The 20811-nt window shown below is 44.5% G+C and overlaps 1 protein-coding gene and 1 long non-coding RNA gene across 3 annotated transcripts in view; one reads left to right on the forward strand and one right to left on the reverse strand.

Annotated features, from left to right (window-relative positions):
- LOC138964933 (EGF domain-specific O-linked N-acetylglucosamine transferase-like) overlaps positions 1 to 20811 on the forward strand; it is a 54233-nt gene that overhangs the window by 23638 nt on the left and 9784 nt on the right. For both annotated transcript variants that reach the window (XM_070337014.1, XM_070337015.1), the window contains 2 exons: positions 10357 to 10384; positions 12475 to 12566. In XM_070337014.1, coding sequence (XP_070193115.1) covers positions 10357 to 10384; positions 12475 to 12566 — 120 coding nt within the window. The remainder of the gene's footprint in view (positions 1 to 10356; positions 10385 to 12474; positions 12567 to 20811) is intronic.
- Positions 5100 to 7483, reverse strand: LOC138964932 (uncharacterized). The gene is made up of 2 exons (XR_011455248.1): positions 6323 to 7483; positions 5100 to 5926 (listed from the first exon to the last, which is right to left on the reverse strand). It is a non-coding gene; the product is annotated as an uncharacterized lncRNA (long non-coding RNA).

Genomic DNA, 20811 nt, shown 5'->3' on the forward strand with positions numbered 1-20811 from the left:
AGATCTTACGGCAATACATGTTCATGAAAATTGTTAGCTGCATGTGAATAAAACAAAAAAGCTTACCTCACGGCCCTCCTATACAAGTCTCACAAACTTGTATATATATATAATATACCACAGGAGAAAAAAAAATAGCTCGCGCGCGCTCACCCAAATCCGCTCGAAGTGCCACATGATATTAGCCCCAGACAACACATAGGCGGATAATACATGTATGTCAATCGTATGAAACAAAACATGCCACAATTTACAAGACAGAAAAAAGGCTAAATGAGAGAATTAAAAAAGGTGTTTGCTCTTCAAGTAAATAATTATACCACACCTTACAGATCTGAAAAACACATGTATGCTACAGTTAAATAAACAGGAAACCCAACATCCGAAAGCACGGCACAATCTATAAGAGGACAGAAGACAACACAGTAAACAAAACATCATAATCAATGTGTCACAATAAAAGAACACAAAATATTGGAAAAAAAGACAAAGGTAATCCCTAAGTACACTGATATATACATGTACAACACTTTACAAAATATATATACAAACAACAGAGTATATACAGTCGTATTTAAAAACATATTATAGGCATGCGTATGGTGCGCATGTGAAATTTGTTTTGCGTTTATATAATTCAAAATAGTGCAATTAATGCCTGTAATATAAAAGAAAGAAAAAACGGTCTTTCAATACATGTTCATGCAAATTGTTAGCTGCATGTGAAGAAAACAAAAAGCCTACCTGACCCTGCAACTGTTGGTCAGTAATCCAATAGCAGCACACAAGTCGATTTGAAAGTTTTTCAACACAGTTTTTCACTCGTATTGTTCTCACAAACTTGTATATATACCACAGGAAAGAAAACTCGTCGATCCGACGACAATTTAACGTTTGTTTCATTATCGCAAACAAAACAGAACAGACAAAGATGAAATGCACTGGAGTCAACAGCCACAGCGATTGTCACACATAGTCCATAAAACAAGTGTCTTGCAACGAGTGCCTGTTCCGATGAACCGTGCGTGCACCGCGTGGGTATTTACGGGGCAAATTAAATTGCTCCAGAAATCACACAAACACCTTGCGCAAAACTTATTCTCACTCTATAACACAGTTTAGAATAAGTACTTACTGACGGCAACACAGGAAACACAGTCAATCGCTGCTATGATTGTTGAGCGTGGTCAGAACATGGTACACAACGTGCATATTCTGAATATTGTAAGTGGAACAAAGAGCACGTGTCAGCACTGAGTTATATCAGTATTACCACAATTGCAGAAAAAGCGAGTCTTGCGTAAACCTCTGGTTTGCACTGACACAAAGCCTGTATATCAGAGTAACCAGATACACAAGATGAAGGTAATCCAACCATCAAGTCACGAAAACCATTCATTTCACGCCAAGAAATACGTATTTTTTTCACACTGACACACACACAGCTGTACAGTTGCAGACTGGATGCCAAAGTCTTTGTGCTGCGCCAGCATTTCGCGCCAAAGAGAAGAGAGGTCACCGGCACCGCGCGCGCAGGGCCCGCTGATAAAATTAGCCCGCCAAGCTCCAAGAAAGGTTCAGCTGAGATAGCAAAGCCCTACACCAAACGGAACAGTGTGCTTTACCGGTGACACAGGAACTGCTTCCTCTGCTTGCTAACCAGTTTAAGAAGGACTTGGGCGTTGTGTTGCTAGACCACACCCTCATCTCTTCAGAGGAAATTGGACGTCAGCTTTTGGAACTTGCCTCGATCTCGGAGACGATCATCAGAGCTCTCTCTCGTTCTCTCACTGAGTCACTGGATCCTTTTACACTTGGTGCAGATCAGTACGCTGATGATATCTCCACTCTTTTGTCAGCCCTTGCCAGGGTAAACGAAGAGCAGATGAGGCTGTCCTCCCTTCACTATGCTCATACAGTCATGTGTCGGCGGGACTTGTTCCTCTCGCATTCTCAGTTCACTGTGCAGGCTACGAGAGACACCTTGAGAGCTTCGCCCATGGTAGAGGGATCTCTTTTCGGACATCTGGTGTTTGATGCCAGAAGAAAGGGGATCCAATCGAACAGAGATCAGCAGTTCTCTGACTTCTCTCTACAAGGGTTGAGGCAGAGCAAGCCTCCTCAACAGAAACAGGCCCAGGCCTCTGGCCAAGCTAAGCCGGCAAGCATGAGGCAGGCTCGGTCTGTTTCTCGGGGTTCGAGGAAAAGATCAGCGTCGGGCAGGGGGAGGGGCAGCTCTAGCAGCAAGCCTCACCCCCAATGAAGTGCTCCCGATCTCACCCCCCCCTCCGCCCTTCACTTTGGTGATGGCGGGGGGCCCCTCCCGGGCACTTTCTCACTGGATGGTCTCTGTACACAACCAATGGATTGTGGGCGTGGTGAGGTCGGGCTTCCGCCTGCTTTGGCAGGAAGTGAAGGCACCTCTGTCCAGGCGTCCGCCGGTTTTCAAGCCCCCCTCCTCGCAGGAGGCAAGGTCCGTTCTTCAGGCGGAAATTGCCTCCCTGCTGCAGATGGGCGCGGTGGAGAGGGTCTTAGACCACAGCTCCCTCGGGTTCTACGGGCGGCTTTTCGCTGTTCCCAAGGCCTCAGGAGCGTGGCGTCCCGTCCTGGATCTATTGCAGCTCAATACTTTCTTGAGAGCGATACGATTCAAGATGGAGACGCCAGCCTCGGTCAGAGACTCCCTCCGCCCAGGAGACTGGGCGACCTCGATCGATCTGACAGATGCATATTTTCACATTCTTATGCATCTGGCCAACCAGAAGTGGCTTCGTTTCCGGTGGGGCGATCAGATCTACCAGTTCCGCGCCCTCCCCTTCATGCTGTCTCTGGCACCTTGGTTTTTTTGGTGGTGAGACAGTTTTGCGCACTGGTGAGGTCGCAGGGTATTCAACTGCGTGTGTATCTGGACGATTGGCTAATTCTGAACCAAAACCAAAGCCAGACAGGCTGCGCGCATCATACCCAGTCAGTTCTTCGAGAAGCCAACATGTTGGGCTTTTCGATCAACCGATCAAAGTCGGAGCTGATTCCGTCTCAGACATTCACCTACTTGGGGATGTCCTTCGACACGGTTTCTTGGACTGTCCAACCCTCCCAAAGGCGGGTGGACAAGCTCCAAGCTCTCATTCGCTCCACTTTCGAGATGGAGTCCACGGCTCTCTTGGTACCCCTGGGCAGAGTTCACAAACGGCCATTTCAGTTTGCGCTGAAACCGTACGTGGACTCTCCTTGTGTGGACTGGAACGCCCTTGTCCCTCTCCAGGGATGGTTTCAGTCCACGACCCTTCCGTGGTTAGACACGGATTGGGTCTGCAGGGGTGTGCCGATCGCCTTGCCTCCTCCAGACACGGACCTCTTCACAGATGCGTCCTTGCTGGGGTGGGGGGCAGGGTTGTGATGTAGCGGAACTTTCCGCTACAAAATGTAGCGCCGCTACAAAAAAAAGTAGCGAATAGCGGTAAACTACTTTTTTTTTCGAAAGTTGTAAAAGTAGCGAAATAGTAGCGGCGCTACTTATTTTTTTGTAGCGAATAGGGATTTTGCGCTACAAATTCCGCTACATGTGTAATCTTTTAGGGACATTTGTGTTGATCGCGTGGTCACAGATTTATGAGCTGCTAACGAGTGTTTTCGGCGAATACTCACCGGAAGTTACACCGGAAGTTACATTGTTTTGAATCGCGATAGGCCTACTCAATGATCGATCGATCATTCACACTCAGTTCACACTTCATTCTCAAGAGCAAACGATGGCAGCCGGACGTGTATTACCGAGTTTTTTGGATAATTTTTAGCAAGCTTTGCTTTCATCGAGGAGAAGGAAGACAAGTTTTTATTTAAATGCTTGTTGGGTTGCGCTCCTGCGAAATTGTTCTCGTGTGGAAAAACCTCTTCCTACAACTTGAAGGTTCATTTGCAGGTATGTCTACGTTTTCAGTATTTTACTTCAGTATTTTACGTCTGTCATTTCATTTCGAATGCTTGCAACAAGGTGCCCTGTCAGTAAAATTTCCTCATCCTTCTCTCCTTCTTCTTTATAGAGAAAACATCCATTGGTGAAGGATGCAACAGCACCAAGAAAGAGGAAAAGAGAGCCGAGCCCAGAAAAGCAACCCACCATTGTCAAATCCATGAGAGTTTGTCCCAAGATCACCAAAACACAGGCAAGTTATTGTTTAACTGTTACATTTAGTGTTTATCATCTGGTTTGGTTATTTATTTAAAGTGCTATTGCACTTAGCTGATTGCACACCAGGGATTTTTTTAATATCAAGACCTGAAACCTGAAGACTATCTATATTTTGCAGTAATTTTGAGGCCAAAGTCCTCATCAAATACAATGGGTGAAAGGTGTGAAAGATGTGATAAACAATCTGCTCTGCGTGATCGTTTTAACTTTTGTTTTTTAGTGAAGATTTTTGTAAATAAAATGTATTCTGACTTTGATTTCTTGTTCTGTGTTTACTGCTTGTGTGGAGTTAAAAGTAGCGGAAAAAGTAGCGGCTACTTTTTGAAAAGTAGCGGAAAAGTAGCGGCTACTTTGTGTAAAAAAGTAGCGGAAATCCCAATAAACATGCCAGAACTGGGCCACTGCTGGCGTTTTGATGGCAATGCCAGTTGCCAGAACTACTGCCATCAAAGGCCCACCTATGGCCCAATGCTGGCATATTACCCGTATGCACATTGGCAAATTGATGGGCCATCACTGGCAAGCCAGCACTTTGCCAGCAAAAACCCATCATTTATTTGCTGGCTTTTTGATGGCTTGCCATCATTTTTCCAGCAATTTGCCAGCAATTTGCCAGCAAAAACCCATCATTTATTTGATGGCTTTTTGATGGCTTGCCATCATTTTGCCATCATTTTGCCAGAATTTTGCCAGCAAAAACCCATCATTTATTTGATGGCTTTTTGATGGCTTGCCATCATTTTGCCATCATTTTGCCATCATTTTGCCAGCAAAAACCCATCATTTATTTGATGGCTTATTGATGGCTTGCCATCAAAAACCCAGCATTTTGCCAGCATTTCGCCAGCATTTTGCCAGCATTTTGCAGGTTTTTAGTTCCATATAAAAAAAAACTTTTTTCCATATATTTTCCGTTAATGGCCCTTTACCTGCTGAAATTACCGGGCCACAACTGGCCCGGCAAAATGCCATATTTCTGTCTTTACCATTGCCAGCAAAATGCCAATAAGTTGCAGGAAATATACCAATACCACTGATTCGGATAGAATGACGGCTCTATTCATGTACTCGATCTGCACAGTCTTGTTAGCCCATAGATGGTTGTTAGAAGTCTATAAATATGCTTTGTTTTGTCATTTTTTACTGTGAATGTAATAACAATAACAAAACACAGCACATCAATGGACTTTTCAACCCATGCTGGCGGCAAGACGTGCGCAAATAAAGCAAAGGGCAATGCTGTCAAGCTGTACATTAGCAATATGCATATGCGTAATTATCAAATTCATCAGTAAAATGCAATTGAAATGCTAATCACATTTGTCGTGTAACTTATCTGGCAAGTAAAGGCAGTGGTTTTGACAGAATATCGTCATCAACGCAGTTATAGCGGGCACAACAACAATACAGTAATATATATTAAAAACAAAACAAATGTAAAGCTTCCAAACAGCAACGACTCATTACCGAAACATTACAGAAACGTACGCTTTGTTTTCAGTTGCTCACTGTTTTATTTTATTTGTACAGCGTTCTAAATTTTACACTCGAGACATGATGACCAAAGGCAGGAATGTTTCTTGTTCACTTCCCAGTAAACCTCCGTAGGATTGTCTTGATTCTGTCATTTCTCTGTTCGCATCCGCAACGTTGAGATAACGCTTCTTTTCTTTGTCCTGACGTCGTAGCCTACGGTAAGCCATTGAAACTCTCAAGTCCTCCTGCCGTTCACCTCTTGAAACATGAAAGCAAACGAGTTTTGTTGGTTTTAATTCATTATTCCATATCACACACACACACACACACACACACACACACACACACACACACACACACACACACACACACACACACAACCAAACAACCAAACAAACGCAAGCATACACGCAGGCATGCAAGCAAACAGCACACGCACGCACGCACGCGCGCGCGCTCACACACACACACGCGCACACACACACGCGCACACACACACACACACACACACACACACACACACACACACACACATACACACACAGAGGCATTCTCACAGAGAGGACGACTTCTTGTAATCTATCATATTTTCTGAACTGACTAAAATGCCAAGCAGAAGTAAGGGGTCAACAGGAATATGTATTTTGATCTAACCTGCGAAGCTTACGTTGTCTCGGACAGCTCTCTTGCGTTTCTCTCAGGAACTGAGACCCAGGCGAGCTGCATCTTATCCAGTTGGGCAGTCAGACACTTGCACAAATCTTTGTCCTGGAGTGAATAGACACATACTCAATGTCAACATTCACAAGATGCAATTTGTTTGGTTACAAGTAAGCTTATGGTAATGCCTATGGTGCTTTTCTTTTGACAGAGACAAAACAAACTCAATCACACAAAGAAAGGAAAAAGGCACACACACACACACACACACACACACACACACACACACACACACACACACACAACCGCGCGCGCGGGCGCACACACACACACACACACACACAACCGCGCGCGCGGGCGCACACACACACACACACACACACACACACACACACACACACACACACACGCGCGTGCGCGCGCAGATTCTTTCTTACAGAGAGGACGACTTCTTAAAGTCTATTATATTTTGCGAACTGACTCAAACGTCCAGCAGAAGAAAGTTGAAAAAAAGACCGACAACGGAGGAAAAGAACAAGAAGATACTAGATCTAACGCCGTTGCGACGACCTGCTCACCCACAACTGTTTGTGAAACTCACCACGCTTGCTTCTAGCCGGAGGAGATCGGACGCGTACTGAAATCGAAGAAGGTGCTTTGGAAATTCCTTGAAGTTGAATGCAAAACAAATAACCGGACATCTGCAGAACCACCGCGGGCCGGATTTAGTTGACAATGCGTCATCATCACGAGTGACGTCAAGATATTTCGACATTTGTTTGTACATTACGTCACTCCAAGTGAGAAAGTCATACCGCTGTGCTGTCGCAGATCTTCTTGCCAGCAATTATCCAGCATTGGCCCACTGCTGGCGTGCCAGCAAAAACCCACCTATAATTGCCAGCAAATCGCCACCTATGGCCCAATGCTGGCAAACAAGCACTGGGCCACCAATGGCGTGCCAACAGTGGGCCAATTAAGGCATTTTACTGGCCGACAATATTACTGGAATGCCAGAGATGGGCCAGTGATGGCAAGCCATAACTGGGCCTTTGTTGGCAAACCATAATTGGCCCAGTGTTGGTTTTTTTATGGCCAGCTTTACCAAACTTGCCAGCAAAAAGCCAGCAGTGGCCCAGTTCTGGCATGTTTATTGGGAATGTAGCGGCTACAAATTTTACTAAAATAGCGGAGAAGTAGCGGCTACTTTTTAAAAAGTAGCGATCACAACCCTGGTGGGGGGCACACACGGACCGGCATACAGCGTCGGGTCTGTGGTCGGCAGAGCAGAGCCTGTGGCACATCAACTTGCTGGAGCTAGAGGCTGTGGCTGTGGCTGTGGCTCTGGCCGAGTTTCGGCCCTCCCTTCAGGCCAAACATGTTCGTCTTTTTACAGACAACACGACAGTGGCAGCTTATCTAAACAAGCAGGGAGGGTCTCGGTCCCCGTCGCTCTCGAGCAGGACCTGCGAGATCCTGGTTTGGTCCTGGCAACACCAGATCACTCGCACAGCCAGGTACCTGCCAGGGAGCTTGAACACTCTGGCGGATGCGCTCAGTCGCTCCGACAGAGTGCTTCAATCAGAGTGGACCATCACTCACGGGGCGCTGCTTCGCCTTTGGGCCCTGGTCCAGAAGCCTCTGGTGGACCTCTTTGCCACCAGATTTTCAAAGAGGCTTCCAGTCTTCGTCTCGTTCTTTCCGGATCCGGAGGCTTGGCAGACGAATGCATTTCCTCCCTTCCAGTTACTCGGCCGAGTAATCAGGAAGGCGGATCTGGAGGGGCCATCACTACTGCTGGTCGCCCCCCTTTGGCCCTCTCAGGCATGGTTTTCGGACCTACTGAGACTCGCTCACGGCCCTCCCATTCCTCTCCACCTCGTGAGAGGGGAGCTGGTGCAGCCTCGAACCGGCGTTCCACACGAAGAGCCCCAGCTGCTGAAACTTCACGTGTGGAGGTTGTACGGTCCTCGCTGAGGCGTTCTGGAGCTTCAGAACTGACACTGGACTTAGTGCAACGCTCTCACAGAGCGTCCACTTCTTCCGTGTATGCATCACACTGGAAGGCTTGGGCAACCTGGTGCCATGTCCATGGTTTGAACGCGTTGGCTCCACGCTCTATGCATGTAGCAAACCATCTGTCTTACCTGTCCTCTCAAGGAGCTTCAGCTTCTTCTCTGAGGGTGAGGAGATCGGCCATCTCCGCGACTTTAAGACAGATAGGACGTTCCATTGATGTCAGTGGCGTCATTTCTGGAGTCATTAAGGGCGCTGCCCTTAAGGAGGTTAGGTCTTGCACTCCCATGCCTAAATGGGACCTCTTCCTGGTTTTGGAATTTCTGCGTTCCGCAGATTTCGAATCTTTGCGAGACTCTAGTCTTCCCAACCTGACGCGTAAAACTCTGTTTCTGTTGCTGTTAGCATCAGCTCGCAGAGGAAGTGAGATACATGCCCTCTCCGGAAGTCCGGAGGACATCTCTCATGAGTCTGATGGCTCAGTTTCATTGAAGTTTCGCCCAGATTTGTTGGCAAAAAATCAGGCTCTGGAACAAGCATCTCCGCTGGTTCATATCAGACCTCTAACCAACATCCTGGCTCCCGGAGATCCAGATTTGGTCAATTGTCCGGTCCAAGCCCTTGACATCTATTTTTCCCGTTCGCAGCCGCTTAGATCAGAATCTCAAAAGCTTTTATTCATCTCCCTTAACACGTCGGTGAGACAAAAAGACATTTCTAAGACAACTATGGCTCGGTGGGTGTTGGCTCTCATTCGACAAGCTTATGAATGGAGCCGTTCGGACAAGGGGGGAACGCAGCCTGTCTTTCCCCTTGACTCGGCCCGAGTCCACGAAACCAGGGCTTGGGCCTCCTCCTTGGCCGTTTTGAGGTTGAGGAGCCTGGAGGAGGTGTTGTGCACAGTTTACTGGTGCTCCGAAGATGTTTTCATAAATTATTACCTCTGAGACATCGCGGTTGTCTGTCAGGACGGTTCTAGAGCCCTTCCTGCCTTAGTTGCAGGGGGCCAGTGCCTGGCAAGGATTTAAGAGTGAGTTAGATTTTTCTTTCCCACCGCCTTGTTCAAGCTATCTGCTTTATGTGATTCGGAGTAAGAATATGTAATTTAATTGAAAATTTTAATAGTAAATTTTCATTTGATTAATATACCGGCACGGTTGGCCTAGTGGTAAGGCGTCCGCCCCGTGATCGGGAGGTCGTGGGTTCGAACCCCGGCCGGGTCATACCTAAGACTTTGGCAATCTAGTGGCTGCTCCGTCTGGCGTCTGGCATTATGGGGTTAGTGCTAGGACTGGTTGGTCCGGTGTCAGAATAATGTGACTGGGTGAGACATGAAGCCTGTGCTGCGACTTCTGTCTTGTGTGTGGCGCACGTTATATGTCAAAGCAGCACCGCCCTGATATCGCCCTTCGTGGTCGGCTGGGCGTTAAGCAAACAAACAAACAAACAAAATTTGATTAATATACTTACCCGAATCACATAGTTTATGCCCTCCCACCAACCCCGCTTATGGTTTTTTAGTTTTCTTTAAAGCCATATGATCTTGACCACGTGTTGAGGAGCGGTAGTGACGTAGTACACACCAATGGGAGGTAACTCCCTTGGTCTGTGGTCATTACCATGGCTACCTTTACACTTTTTGTGGTGGGGTTGCTTCCCTTTAAAATTGTTTCAGACCTTAGCATCTCAGACTACGTCAATGCTTTATGTGCTTTGGGTAAGTATATTAATCAAATGAAAATTTACTATTAACATTTTTGATTTAATATGTTTCTGAAGGTACTGTCTCATCAGAATCAACTTTTAAAATAATATCAGCAAATTTGTACTGTCTTTGCTTTTTTGAATGCTTACACATACTTTGTTGACATTTGCATGACGACTACTGCTTATCCACATCACACAAGACATGACCTGTAACAATGCAGACATATTTTATATTCTTTATCATGTTTGATTTTTGGGGATTTAGTATCTTTGATGCATTAATTGTTTTGTTTTTTGTGTTTCAGAACTGTGCCTTTTCTGGAGCAAGTTGAGGTGAGTCATTTTTCATCAGTGTTCATGCAGTGCTCCGCAATGATGCTCTACTAAGAGGGTCCCGGGAAAAAAAACCGGGGGCCCTGTAGCTCAGGGTCCCGGGTCCCCTTCAGCGGAATTTGAGAGGGTCCCAAAACCAGCAGGACTTGTCCACGTTCTGTGGGACCTTCACAATAGTGTTATTTGTCATATCAGTTAGATCTACTCTGTACATTTGCGAAGGTAGAGATCCGGCAGAACATTTTCTCGTCTTTGAAATCCAGCCTAGTGTATGTTCTTGTTCATTCTTTGTGAAAACAAGCAGAAGATTTTATTACCATTTTTGTGAACCATATCACTAGCCGACCAATCAGGGCTGATTCTAGGTGATTCTAGGTGACCCTCCAAATGTTATTTATTACTCTAAAATTAAGAAAGACAAACTAAAACTTCGAACTTAAAACTTCAGGTTGACTTATTCTAAGGAGTGACAATTTTTATTTTTAACAATAAAACCCATTACCATGCTAAATACCGAAAAGCCATCTTTGTCGGCGGGGGTGGGAATACAGGCACCACCCACCTTCTGAAAATGACATGTGCTCGGCTCGCTTGAAACTTACATGGTAAAAGTTCCGAGGAATGACTCAAAATGAAATTGTGTGACTCAGTTTACTTCAAATGCAGTTTTAAATTATTTCCTTACTGTTTTATGTTGATAATGAATCTGACCATATCTAGTAGACTAGACAAAGCAAAGCAAAAGGGTTGTTGAACCTGATGTGAGAGTGTTGCGTGAGAACCTGTCAGCTGTTAATATTCATGATGTCAAGTGTGTGATTGGCTGCATGAGGTCATGTGCATAAGGTCACACCAGCCTCGGTTCAATCCCGTCCCCGTTGGCTGTTCTGTCTAGTAGAGTTGCGTAGTCAGTTCGAATTTTATTTTGGTCGAAATAAACTGCATGGTAATAAAACCGTTATTTCTAATATGCTGACTGTTAGCAAATGATAACAGACATGTCTCGTAAAATATATCCAAATTCGCCTGCCGGCTCATTTGGATATAATTTCCTCAACATGTCTGTTATCATTTGCTAACAGTCAGCATATTAGAAATAACTAATAATATCAGTATGATAACACAAAAAGCATGTAACCGGAAATGAACCTCAAGATACTTTATCCATGCGTAAATCAACAGCTGGTGTCGTTACACGGGAAGAAGTTTTCTGGTTTTCTAGACCATGCAGAGATTTTGTTAGTGAGACTGCACAAAAATTCTATAAAAAAACAACTGTATTTTATTCCCTTTTCTCACATTCCATTGTGCAATGACAGTGGAACCCCCCTTTTAAGACCTCCAATTATCTGAAAAAAAAATCAGATCTTAAAAAGGAGGGAGGTTTAAAATGGGGGTATGAACAAAAAGTCTGAGAAAACAGGGTCTTAATTTAAATGGAGGGAGTCCTAAAGTGTGGGATCTTAAAAGGGGTTCCACTGTATCTGTATGTTGACTGAATCTCCTTCGTCGTTCATAGGCTGATACCCCCCGCGGGTTAGGGGGAAGAATTTACCCGATGCTCCCCAGCATGTCGTAAGAGGCGACTAACGGATTCTGTTTCTCTTTTTACCCTTGTTAAGTGTTTCTTGTATAGAATATAGTCAATTTTTGTAAAGATTTTAGTCAAGCAGTATGTAAGAAATGAAGTCCTTTGTACTGGAAACTTGCATTCTCCCTGGAGCACATTTTTGATTAGTGCTTTTGTGAACAAGAAACAATTGACAAGTGGCTCTATCTCATCTCCCCCCTTCCCTCCGTCGCGATATAACCTTGAATAGTTGAAAACGACGTTAAACACTGCAAATAAAGAAAGAAAGTTCATAGGCTGAAACTCCCACGTTCACTCATGTTTTTGCATTAGTGGGTTTTTACGTGTATGACCGTTTTTACCCCGCCATTCGGGGGAAGCATGGTGGGTATTTTCATGTTTCTATATCCCACCGAACTCTTACATGGATTACAGGATCTTTTCCGTGCGCACTTGGTCTTGTGCTGTGGACTAAATGATCTCATTTGTCTCTGCTCATGGTGTCGATGCGTGATTGCAGATCTCCCACAACAGCGACATCTTCATAGGGATGCATGGAGCGGGCTTGACTCACATGCTCTTCCAGCCAGACTGGGCTGTCATCATGGAACTGTGAGTTGTACACAACAAAATTGCATTGAAAAGAGAATCAAAAACCAAGAATGGTAGGTGACTGGAACATTGATTAGTGACAAAACAATATGTATACATTACATTAAATTACATATTCTTACTCCGAGTCACATATTAGCATTGACGCAGTCGAGATGCTAGGTAGACTGAAAAACGCTATCCCGTCTATAGTATAAGGGAAGCAACCCAAGCACTGTGTTCCATTTCAGGCACTGTGAGCTGCAGACTGGCTCCAGCTAAAAATAACTGGCAACAACCACTCCCCTCCCGCCTATCTACCCTTTCCTCCCCCATTTCCCTCCAACACCTCCCACCCACAGTGGCGCCTGAAATTGGGCCAGACCACTCTTTTTTGTCTGCAGCGAGCGTGCATTGCCCGCTCTCTGTAAGCTGTGTTGATAAGAATGCCGCCGAGCAGAGAGATAGCAGTGGTTCAGTGCGCCCTCCCTGCCTTTTGGAACTGATGTTTTTAGTGTTTTGCCGGGCATCTCTCAATAGTTGTATTTATTGCAATGCATGCCACAATTCACAAGACAGAAGAAAGGATAAATGAGTGCATGCTGCATTTAATGAAACACCTTGAAACAACGCAGTAAACAAAACATCCTAAATGTGCCACAATAAAAGAACACAAAATAATGAAAGATAAAGACAAAGGTAATCCCCAAGTACATAATACATATATACAACACTTTACGAAATATATACAAACAGTAGAGTATATACAGTCGTATATTTACATACATATTATGCCAAGGACTACTAGTAGAAGTCATTGATGGTGCGCATGTAAAATTTGTTTTGCGTTTGTATAAGTATATAATTCAAAATAGTGTAGATAATGTCAGTAACATATAAGAAAGAAAAAAGATCTTACGGTAGTTCATGTTCATGTTACAGTGTTAGCTGCATGTGAATAAAACAAAAAAGCTTACCTCACGGCCCTCCTATACAAGTCTCACAAACTTGTATATATAATATACCACAGGAGAAAAAAAAAACGTAGCTCGCGCGCGCTCACCCAAATCCGCGCGAAGTGCCACATGATATTATACCCCGACAACACATAGGCGGATAATACATGTATGTCAATAGTATGAAACAAAACATGCCACAATTTTCAAGACAGAAGAAAGGGTAAATGAGAGAATTAGAAAAAGTGTTTGCTCCTCAAGTATATAATTATGCCACTCTTTACACTCTGAAAAACATGTGCATGTTGCATTTAAAGAAACAGGAACGGCACAGTATGTAAGACGGCAGAAGACAACACAGTAAACAAAACATCCTAAATGTGCCACAAAAAAAGAACACTAATTAATGTCGTATTTAAAAACATATTATAGGCATGCGTATGGTGCGCATGTGAAATTTGTTTTGCGTTTATATAATTCAAAATAGTGCAATTAATGCCTGTAATATAAAAGAAAGAAAAAACGGTCTTTCAATACATGTTCATGCAAATTGTTAGCTGCATGTGAAGAAAACAAAAAGCCTACCTGATGTCTCCTCCTACATGAGTAATCCAATAGCAGCACACAAGTCGATTTGAAAGTTTTTCAACACAGTTTTTCACTCGTATTGTTCTCACAAACTTGTATATATACCACAGGAAAGAAAACTCGTCGATCCGACGACAATTTAACGTTTGTTTCATTATCGCAAACAAAACAGAACAGACAAAACGAAACAAAACAACACAGCCGAACAGTTGGGGTTGTTATTTCTCTGAGATGCTGAAGAAAAAAAAGATGACGTGCATTGTAATGGAATAGAGTGGGTGTAATTTCAAACTAAACGGTTCAAATGTGAGTGTAAACACACTCTTTACGCGGGATCACATTCCCTCACACGCATATGAACACACACACACACACACACACACACACACACACACACTATGTACATTTTTAGAAAGAAAAACAAAACAAAAACACAATGTACATTGTTAGAAGAAGAAAAAAAACAATATGTACAATTTTAGAAGAAAAACAAACAACAAAAAACAATGTTTTAGAGCTGTTATTGTGTCAATATGCTAAAGGCCTCAATGACTTTTTATCATTCTTGTTTAGGATTTTGTTTTTGGCGGGGTGTCAAGCAGCATCGGTGAGGTCTTAATTTGTTGCTCTTTCATTAACTGGCAAAGTTGCTGTCCCTTGTTTTTCATGCCCCAAACTCTCCTTTTCAAATTGTTGACGTCAGAATGTATTTTTTCGCCGCCCTGTTCACCCATCAAACCAAGCCCCATCCCCCACCTGTCCATAAACTCTACACAATGTGCTTCAAGTATGTGCTGCTTTGGGATGACATTAACGTTGTCAAGGCACACGTTACCTCTGTAGAACTCCATGTATTCAGAAATAGCTACTTGGATGCCAGGAAGGTCATCTTTCCCAACTGGTTTTGTGTGTGACACAAGCCTGTGCACACTGGAGTAAAGACTGTTCAAACGGGTGTGTTTGTCTTTGATTTGACCTGCAAGGGTGTGCACGCCATAATCATCTGTCAGGATAAATGCCCTTCTTTCTACGCTGTCTGCTACGGCAGTAATCACTTCATCTTTAATGTATTTGTTGCAGTGATTCCCATTGAAGCTACCACCAAAAAAGGCCTGAGGTGTTATGCTATGCTTATTCAAAATCTCAGTAACCCCTGCAACTGTTGGTCCTTCAGATCTGTCGAAGACTGGAAACGTTTTCAGATTAAGTTTCCCTTTTTCTCGGAGATTATACATTTTTCTGACACACCTTCTGAATGCTTCGGTAGTGTTGTCAATCACCACCAAACGCTCTTCACTCAGTTTTATTTTAGAAAGGGCATCTGCTATTTGCTTGTCAAGCTGGTGACACTCATTTGCAAGAAGATCGTGGTGTTTGTTCACAACACCAAGGAGCAAATGAAGGTAAGGCGGCGCTACATGACTCACTTTGACGTCCCATATTGGAGCACGAATGACGTTGTAGTGGTCTTTGGCATGTTTTTTGTCACTGCCAGATTCTTGGTACCCTATGAGGTCTTCTTTCATGTTTCTTAACGTTCTTTTGGGGGCTTTTTCTCTTGGACTCCATTGCATTTGCGTTTTGGAAGTCTTGCACCAAAGACATGGATAACTACTCTGGGCTCCTGACAGTCCATACATTTTTGACTGGAAATCATAATCCCCAAACATAAACACTCGCAGCCTTTTTCCTTTCCACATCATGCCGTTGACAGCACTAACTCCCTCTTTAATAGTGCTGCCTAAAATCTTTTCAAGGTTTTCAGCACAATCTTTGGCTTCAGTCATCACAACCAACTTTGAGTTCGCATTTGGATTGTGGAGATTTGCTACTTCAAGAACAACTTTAAAACTCCCCCCTCCATGGTCACCCCCGATTTTAACCCAAATTTCATTTTCTGGCAAGGTGTTGTTATGCCATGTTAGCATGTTCTTCTTGTCGTACTGGTCTAAGAGATCCGTTACAAACTTGGGCCAGCTGACAATAGAAGACACGGGAATGCCCCTAACTTCCTCTTTCTTTGTCGCTTTGTTGATGCATGAGAGACGTAATGTGTAAACTTCTATTTTCCCACAAAGCACTCCCTCCTGAAATTCCCTCTCCTTTTTCTCACACTCCATTTTTATTCCCATTGCCTTGTTTAATTTTCGCAACTGCCTTTGTTTTGCCCAGCTAAGTGACAGTTTTGCTCTAATTTGAGCTGCTGATTTTGAAGAGACGCGTGCCTGTCCCAACCCAGCTGTTTTCAGAATGTCATCCCTTTTGCGCTTTGTAGTGTGCTTGAGTTCAGTGCTTTGTTGTTTTATTATGTCAGCTTCCGTGGAACCGGAAATTTCTTTTCTCAAGTTGGCAATTTCCTTTGCTCTTCTCTTCCTCATTGGAGTAGAAACTAGCGCTGATGACTTTTTCGCTCTCACAATTTTCTTTAGGACAAGTGGCTGTGCTTTTGTCTTACATATCAACGTCTTCTTGTCATCTGACTGTGCCAGTTTCACCCTAACTAAGCCAGTTAAATACTCTTCCTCTTTTTTTGTCAAAGGTGCTTGCAACTGTTCTATTGGGCGGAGTTGGGTTTGTGGTTTGTTTTTTGACAAAACAGTGTTAGTATCTGTTGCTTTCTGTGACTGAGATACAGACTTTGCTACAGGTGTGTTATCGTTTGATTCTGCTGGGGCTTGGGTTTGAAATGATGTTGAAGCAGCTGACACGACGACTGTGTCATTGTTAGTACTTACATCACTCTGACTCTGAGTCGTACCCTTGCGAGATGTCAGCAGGTCGAACAGACGTTTTTTGACCACACGGCTTGCGGTTTTTGTTTCAGGTGTTGAAGAACACTGTGGCTGAAAGGTTTCAACAATAGAAGTGCTTGTACAGGCATCAGTACTGTCAACACATGTGCCTTTTCTTTGCGGGCTAGCAGCTTTTTCACTGGCTTTTCTTGGTTTCTTACGACTACCAGCCATTTGTTCGGCAAACGTTCTACACACACTACAGTCAGCTACTTCCACTTTGGAGTTGTATTGTGTCCACAACACCTTTGTTTTTTCAAGGTTATTATTCATTGCTTTTGACACACCTTGAGTTGGAATGTTAGTTTTTATATTTAGTCAAGTTTTGACTAAATATTTTAACATCGAGGGGGAATCGAAACGAGGGTCGTGGTGTATGTGTGTGTGTGTGTGTGTGTGTGCGTGCGTGCGTGCGTGCGTGCGTGTAGAGCGATTCAGACCAAACTACTGGGCCGATCTTTATGAAATTTTACATGAGAGTTCCTGGGATTGATATCCCCGAACGTTTTTCTCCTTTTTTCGATAAATGTCTTTGATGACGTCATATCCGGCTTTTTGTGAAAGTTGAGGCGGCACTGTCACGCTCTCATTTTTCAACCAAATTGGTTGAAATTTTGGTCAAGTAGTCTTCGACGAAGCCCGGACTTCGGTATTGCATTTCAGCGTGATGGCTTAAAAATTAATTAATGACTTTGGTCATTAAAAATCTGAAAATTGTAAAAAAAAAAAAAATTTTATAAAACGATCCAAATTTACGTTCATCTTATTTTCCATCATTTGCTGATTCCAAAAACATATAAATATGTTATATTCGGATTAAAAACAAGCTCTGAAAATTAAATATATAAAAATTATTATCAAAATTAAATTGTCCAAATCAATTTAAAAACACTTTCATCTTATTCCTTGTCGGTTCCTGATTCCAAAAACATATAGATATGATATGTTTGGATTAAAAACACGCTCAGAAAGTTAAAACAAAAAGAGGTACAGAAAAGCATGCTATCCTTCTTAGCGCAACTACTACCCCGCTCTTCTTGTCAATTTCACTGCCTTTGCCATGAGCGGTGGACTGACGATGCTACGAGTATACGGTCTTGCTGAAAAATGGCAGCTACTTGACTAAATATTGTATTTTCGCCTTACGCGACTTGTTTTTAGTTGGCTGAGACGAGCAAAGCATGATGTACATAGTGTACTTGAGAAAGTGGTGCCATTGGCTTCTTCAGAAACGTGAATACCGTGAAACTGAAACAACACTGATGCGTAGCTTTTGCAATGCCTAATGGTATGATTTTTGTCCTTCGCTGTCTTTGATCTTCTGCCACACGTTCTGCACATAGCATTTAGCCTAAATATGTGGAGATCTTCCGTATGTTGCACTGCCGCCATTCTTAACTGAGACACCTTAAATCAATAAATAGAGTGACTACAAATTAAAAGAAAATGACACAAATAAACAAGCAAAACCATGTACACACATACAGACAGGCAAGAACATAAGCACAACTACAGTCACAACATTAATTTAAGAATAAACACGTCACATGCTTAAGAACAAAAAAGAAGGGGGAAAACACAAAACAAAACAAACAAGATGAAATGCACGACAGTCAACAGAGCTGCATATAATAGCGTACTGTAGCGAGTGCCTGTTCCGAGAACCTGCGCGTGGGTTAATTCACACAACTTACCCCACAAAAGTGCTTCAGAAATCATACACAAACACCTTTAACCTAACTTGTTTTCACTCTATCACACAGTTAAGACTAAGTACTTACTGATGGCAAAATAAAAACACAGTCGGTTGGGCTGTTATCAGTATTCAGTGTGATTATAAACTGATATACAACGCGCAAATTCTGTTTCTTTTAACAGGAACAAAGAACAAGAGCTGAGTGCCAGTGATATTAGTATTACCACAAAATCAAACAAAACGAGTCGAATGAATAAACTCCAGTTTGCACCAACACAATGCCTGTATATTCAAGTAACAAAATACACAAGATGAACATAATCCCAGGTGTAAGTCACTGAAACGATCCCTTTTTCACACCAAGAATCACGTATGTTTTTCAAACTGGCGCCATCGCACACAAGCTCCATAGAGCCTTTGTCTGCTAGAGACAGCGCGCGAAAGGGAATCAAGGTCACTGGCCGCGCCGCGGCACGCTATAAGTGAGCCAGCGAGTTCAGCTGAAAGTGCAAATCTCGCACCAAATAGAACAGTGTGCAAGCAAAAAAGTAGCAAGCTTGCTACCCTGGGTTGCCTCCCGTAGCGTGCATCACGCCACAGATCTCGTACCCGATACGAGACACCCTCATTCGACATCTTTCAGCCAGAGAGACAGGTCGTGCTTGATTTCGCTCCTAGGCCGGTTTTGCTGTCTGCTTGACACCTACCGGCCTCGGCTCCCCGTCTGCTCATAGCTGTTTCTAGCGGTGAGATTGTTCCTTTTTGTTGTTGTTTGCATTGTTCATTCTGCTGAGAATTTTTCCGTCCGCGGACTTACGAATTTTGCTCAGTAGTTTGTTGCTGTGGCCGCCATTTTGGTCGCCATTTTTCGCTTACACGTGGTGTTTTTTGCTGGTTAGTTTGGGTCCGTGCTACGGACTTTGAGCGTTTACCAGTAGCATTGGTAGCTGCTTGTAGCTGGTACGTTAGTGCTAGTTTATTCTGCTGAAGTTTTACGTCCTAGAGACTTGTGTATTTTCAGTAGTTTGTTTTTCTCGTGTGACAGCATGTCTGATAGTGAGAAAAGCGAGCGGCTAAGGCCGAGGTTAGGGGCAAAGGCCCTGTTAAACCTAAGTCCTCGGCTTCCACCTCTTCTGCTAGGAACCCCACGGTTCACGTTTCTGACCCGAAGACTAACTTCGTTTTTCCTGTGCCTATTTAGGCTCCGGAGGAAACTTCGTCTGGCTCGCGGGCGGCGGGTGTGGCCGCTACCACGGCCGTTTCTACCCCTGTACCTGCGCCGGAGGCTGGCGCTCTTGTTGCTAGCCTTTTGTCTTCTTTGATTCCAGAAATTCGGACGCTCGTTCGTACAGAAATGTCGCGGACGGACCCTGTTTCCAGCTCTGCCTCCCTCCCGGGGGTGTGCGACCCTCGGTCGTTGGCTTCCTTTGTTCCTGATCACCTGTCCAGCCTGCTGGCTTCTGTGATGGCTCTGGAGTCCGTGCACAGGGAGGCGTTTCTCTTCTCGGCCGGCGCTCGGTGGCTTCCGCTTGCGGGAGTGCACCTGAGCAGGTCCCTTTGGGGGATACGGTCGACACAAGGTATGTGCTCGCAGCAGCCGTCCGCGGCAGCTGCACTTCCGGTTCCCGGAAGTAGTGGTTCACTGGTTGCGGACAGACCATGGTCCCCTCCGGTTCGAGCTGCGCTTTACGTAAGCAGTCGTTCGCGGCAGCTTCCTTCCGGCTCCGGCCGGAAGTGGTGGTTCACTGGTTGCGGACAGACCATGGTCCCCTCCGGTTCGAGCTGCTCTTTACGTAAGCAGTCGTTCGCGGCAGCTTCCTTCCGGCTCCGGCCGGAAGTGGTGGTTCACTGGTTGCGGACAGACCATGGTCCCATCCGGTTCGAGCTGCGCTTTACGTAAGCAGCCGTTCGCGGCAGCTTCGCTTCCGGCTCCGGCCGGAAGTGTTGGTTCACTGGTTTGCGGACAGCCCATGGTCCCTTCCGGTTCGAGCCTTGCCCTGCTACAGCAGCCGTTTCCGGCAGCTGCTCTTCCTGCCTGGGCAGGAAATGTAGGTCAAACGGGTCGTGCACAGTCATCTGTCACTTCCGGTTCCGGCCTAGGGCTTCCGGGTTGTGGCTTGCAGACTCCTCAGCACCAGCTATGGCATAGTTCTGCTGTTGCGTCTGCACTCCCTGCTCCTCCCGGCTTTTCCGGTTCGGTTCCCGCTGCTTCCGTTGTGTCGCCGGTGAATTTC

This window comes from Littorina saxatilis, linkage group LG4 (genome assembly GCF_037325665.1).
Source record: "Littorina saxatilis isolate snail1 linkage group LG4, US_GU_Lsax_2.0, whole genome shotgun sequence".
Taxonomy (NCBI): domain Eukaryota; kingdom Metazoa; phylum Mollusca; class Gastropoda; order Littorinimorpha; family Littorinidae; genus Littorina; species Littorina saxatilis.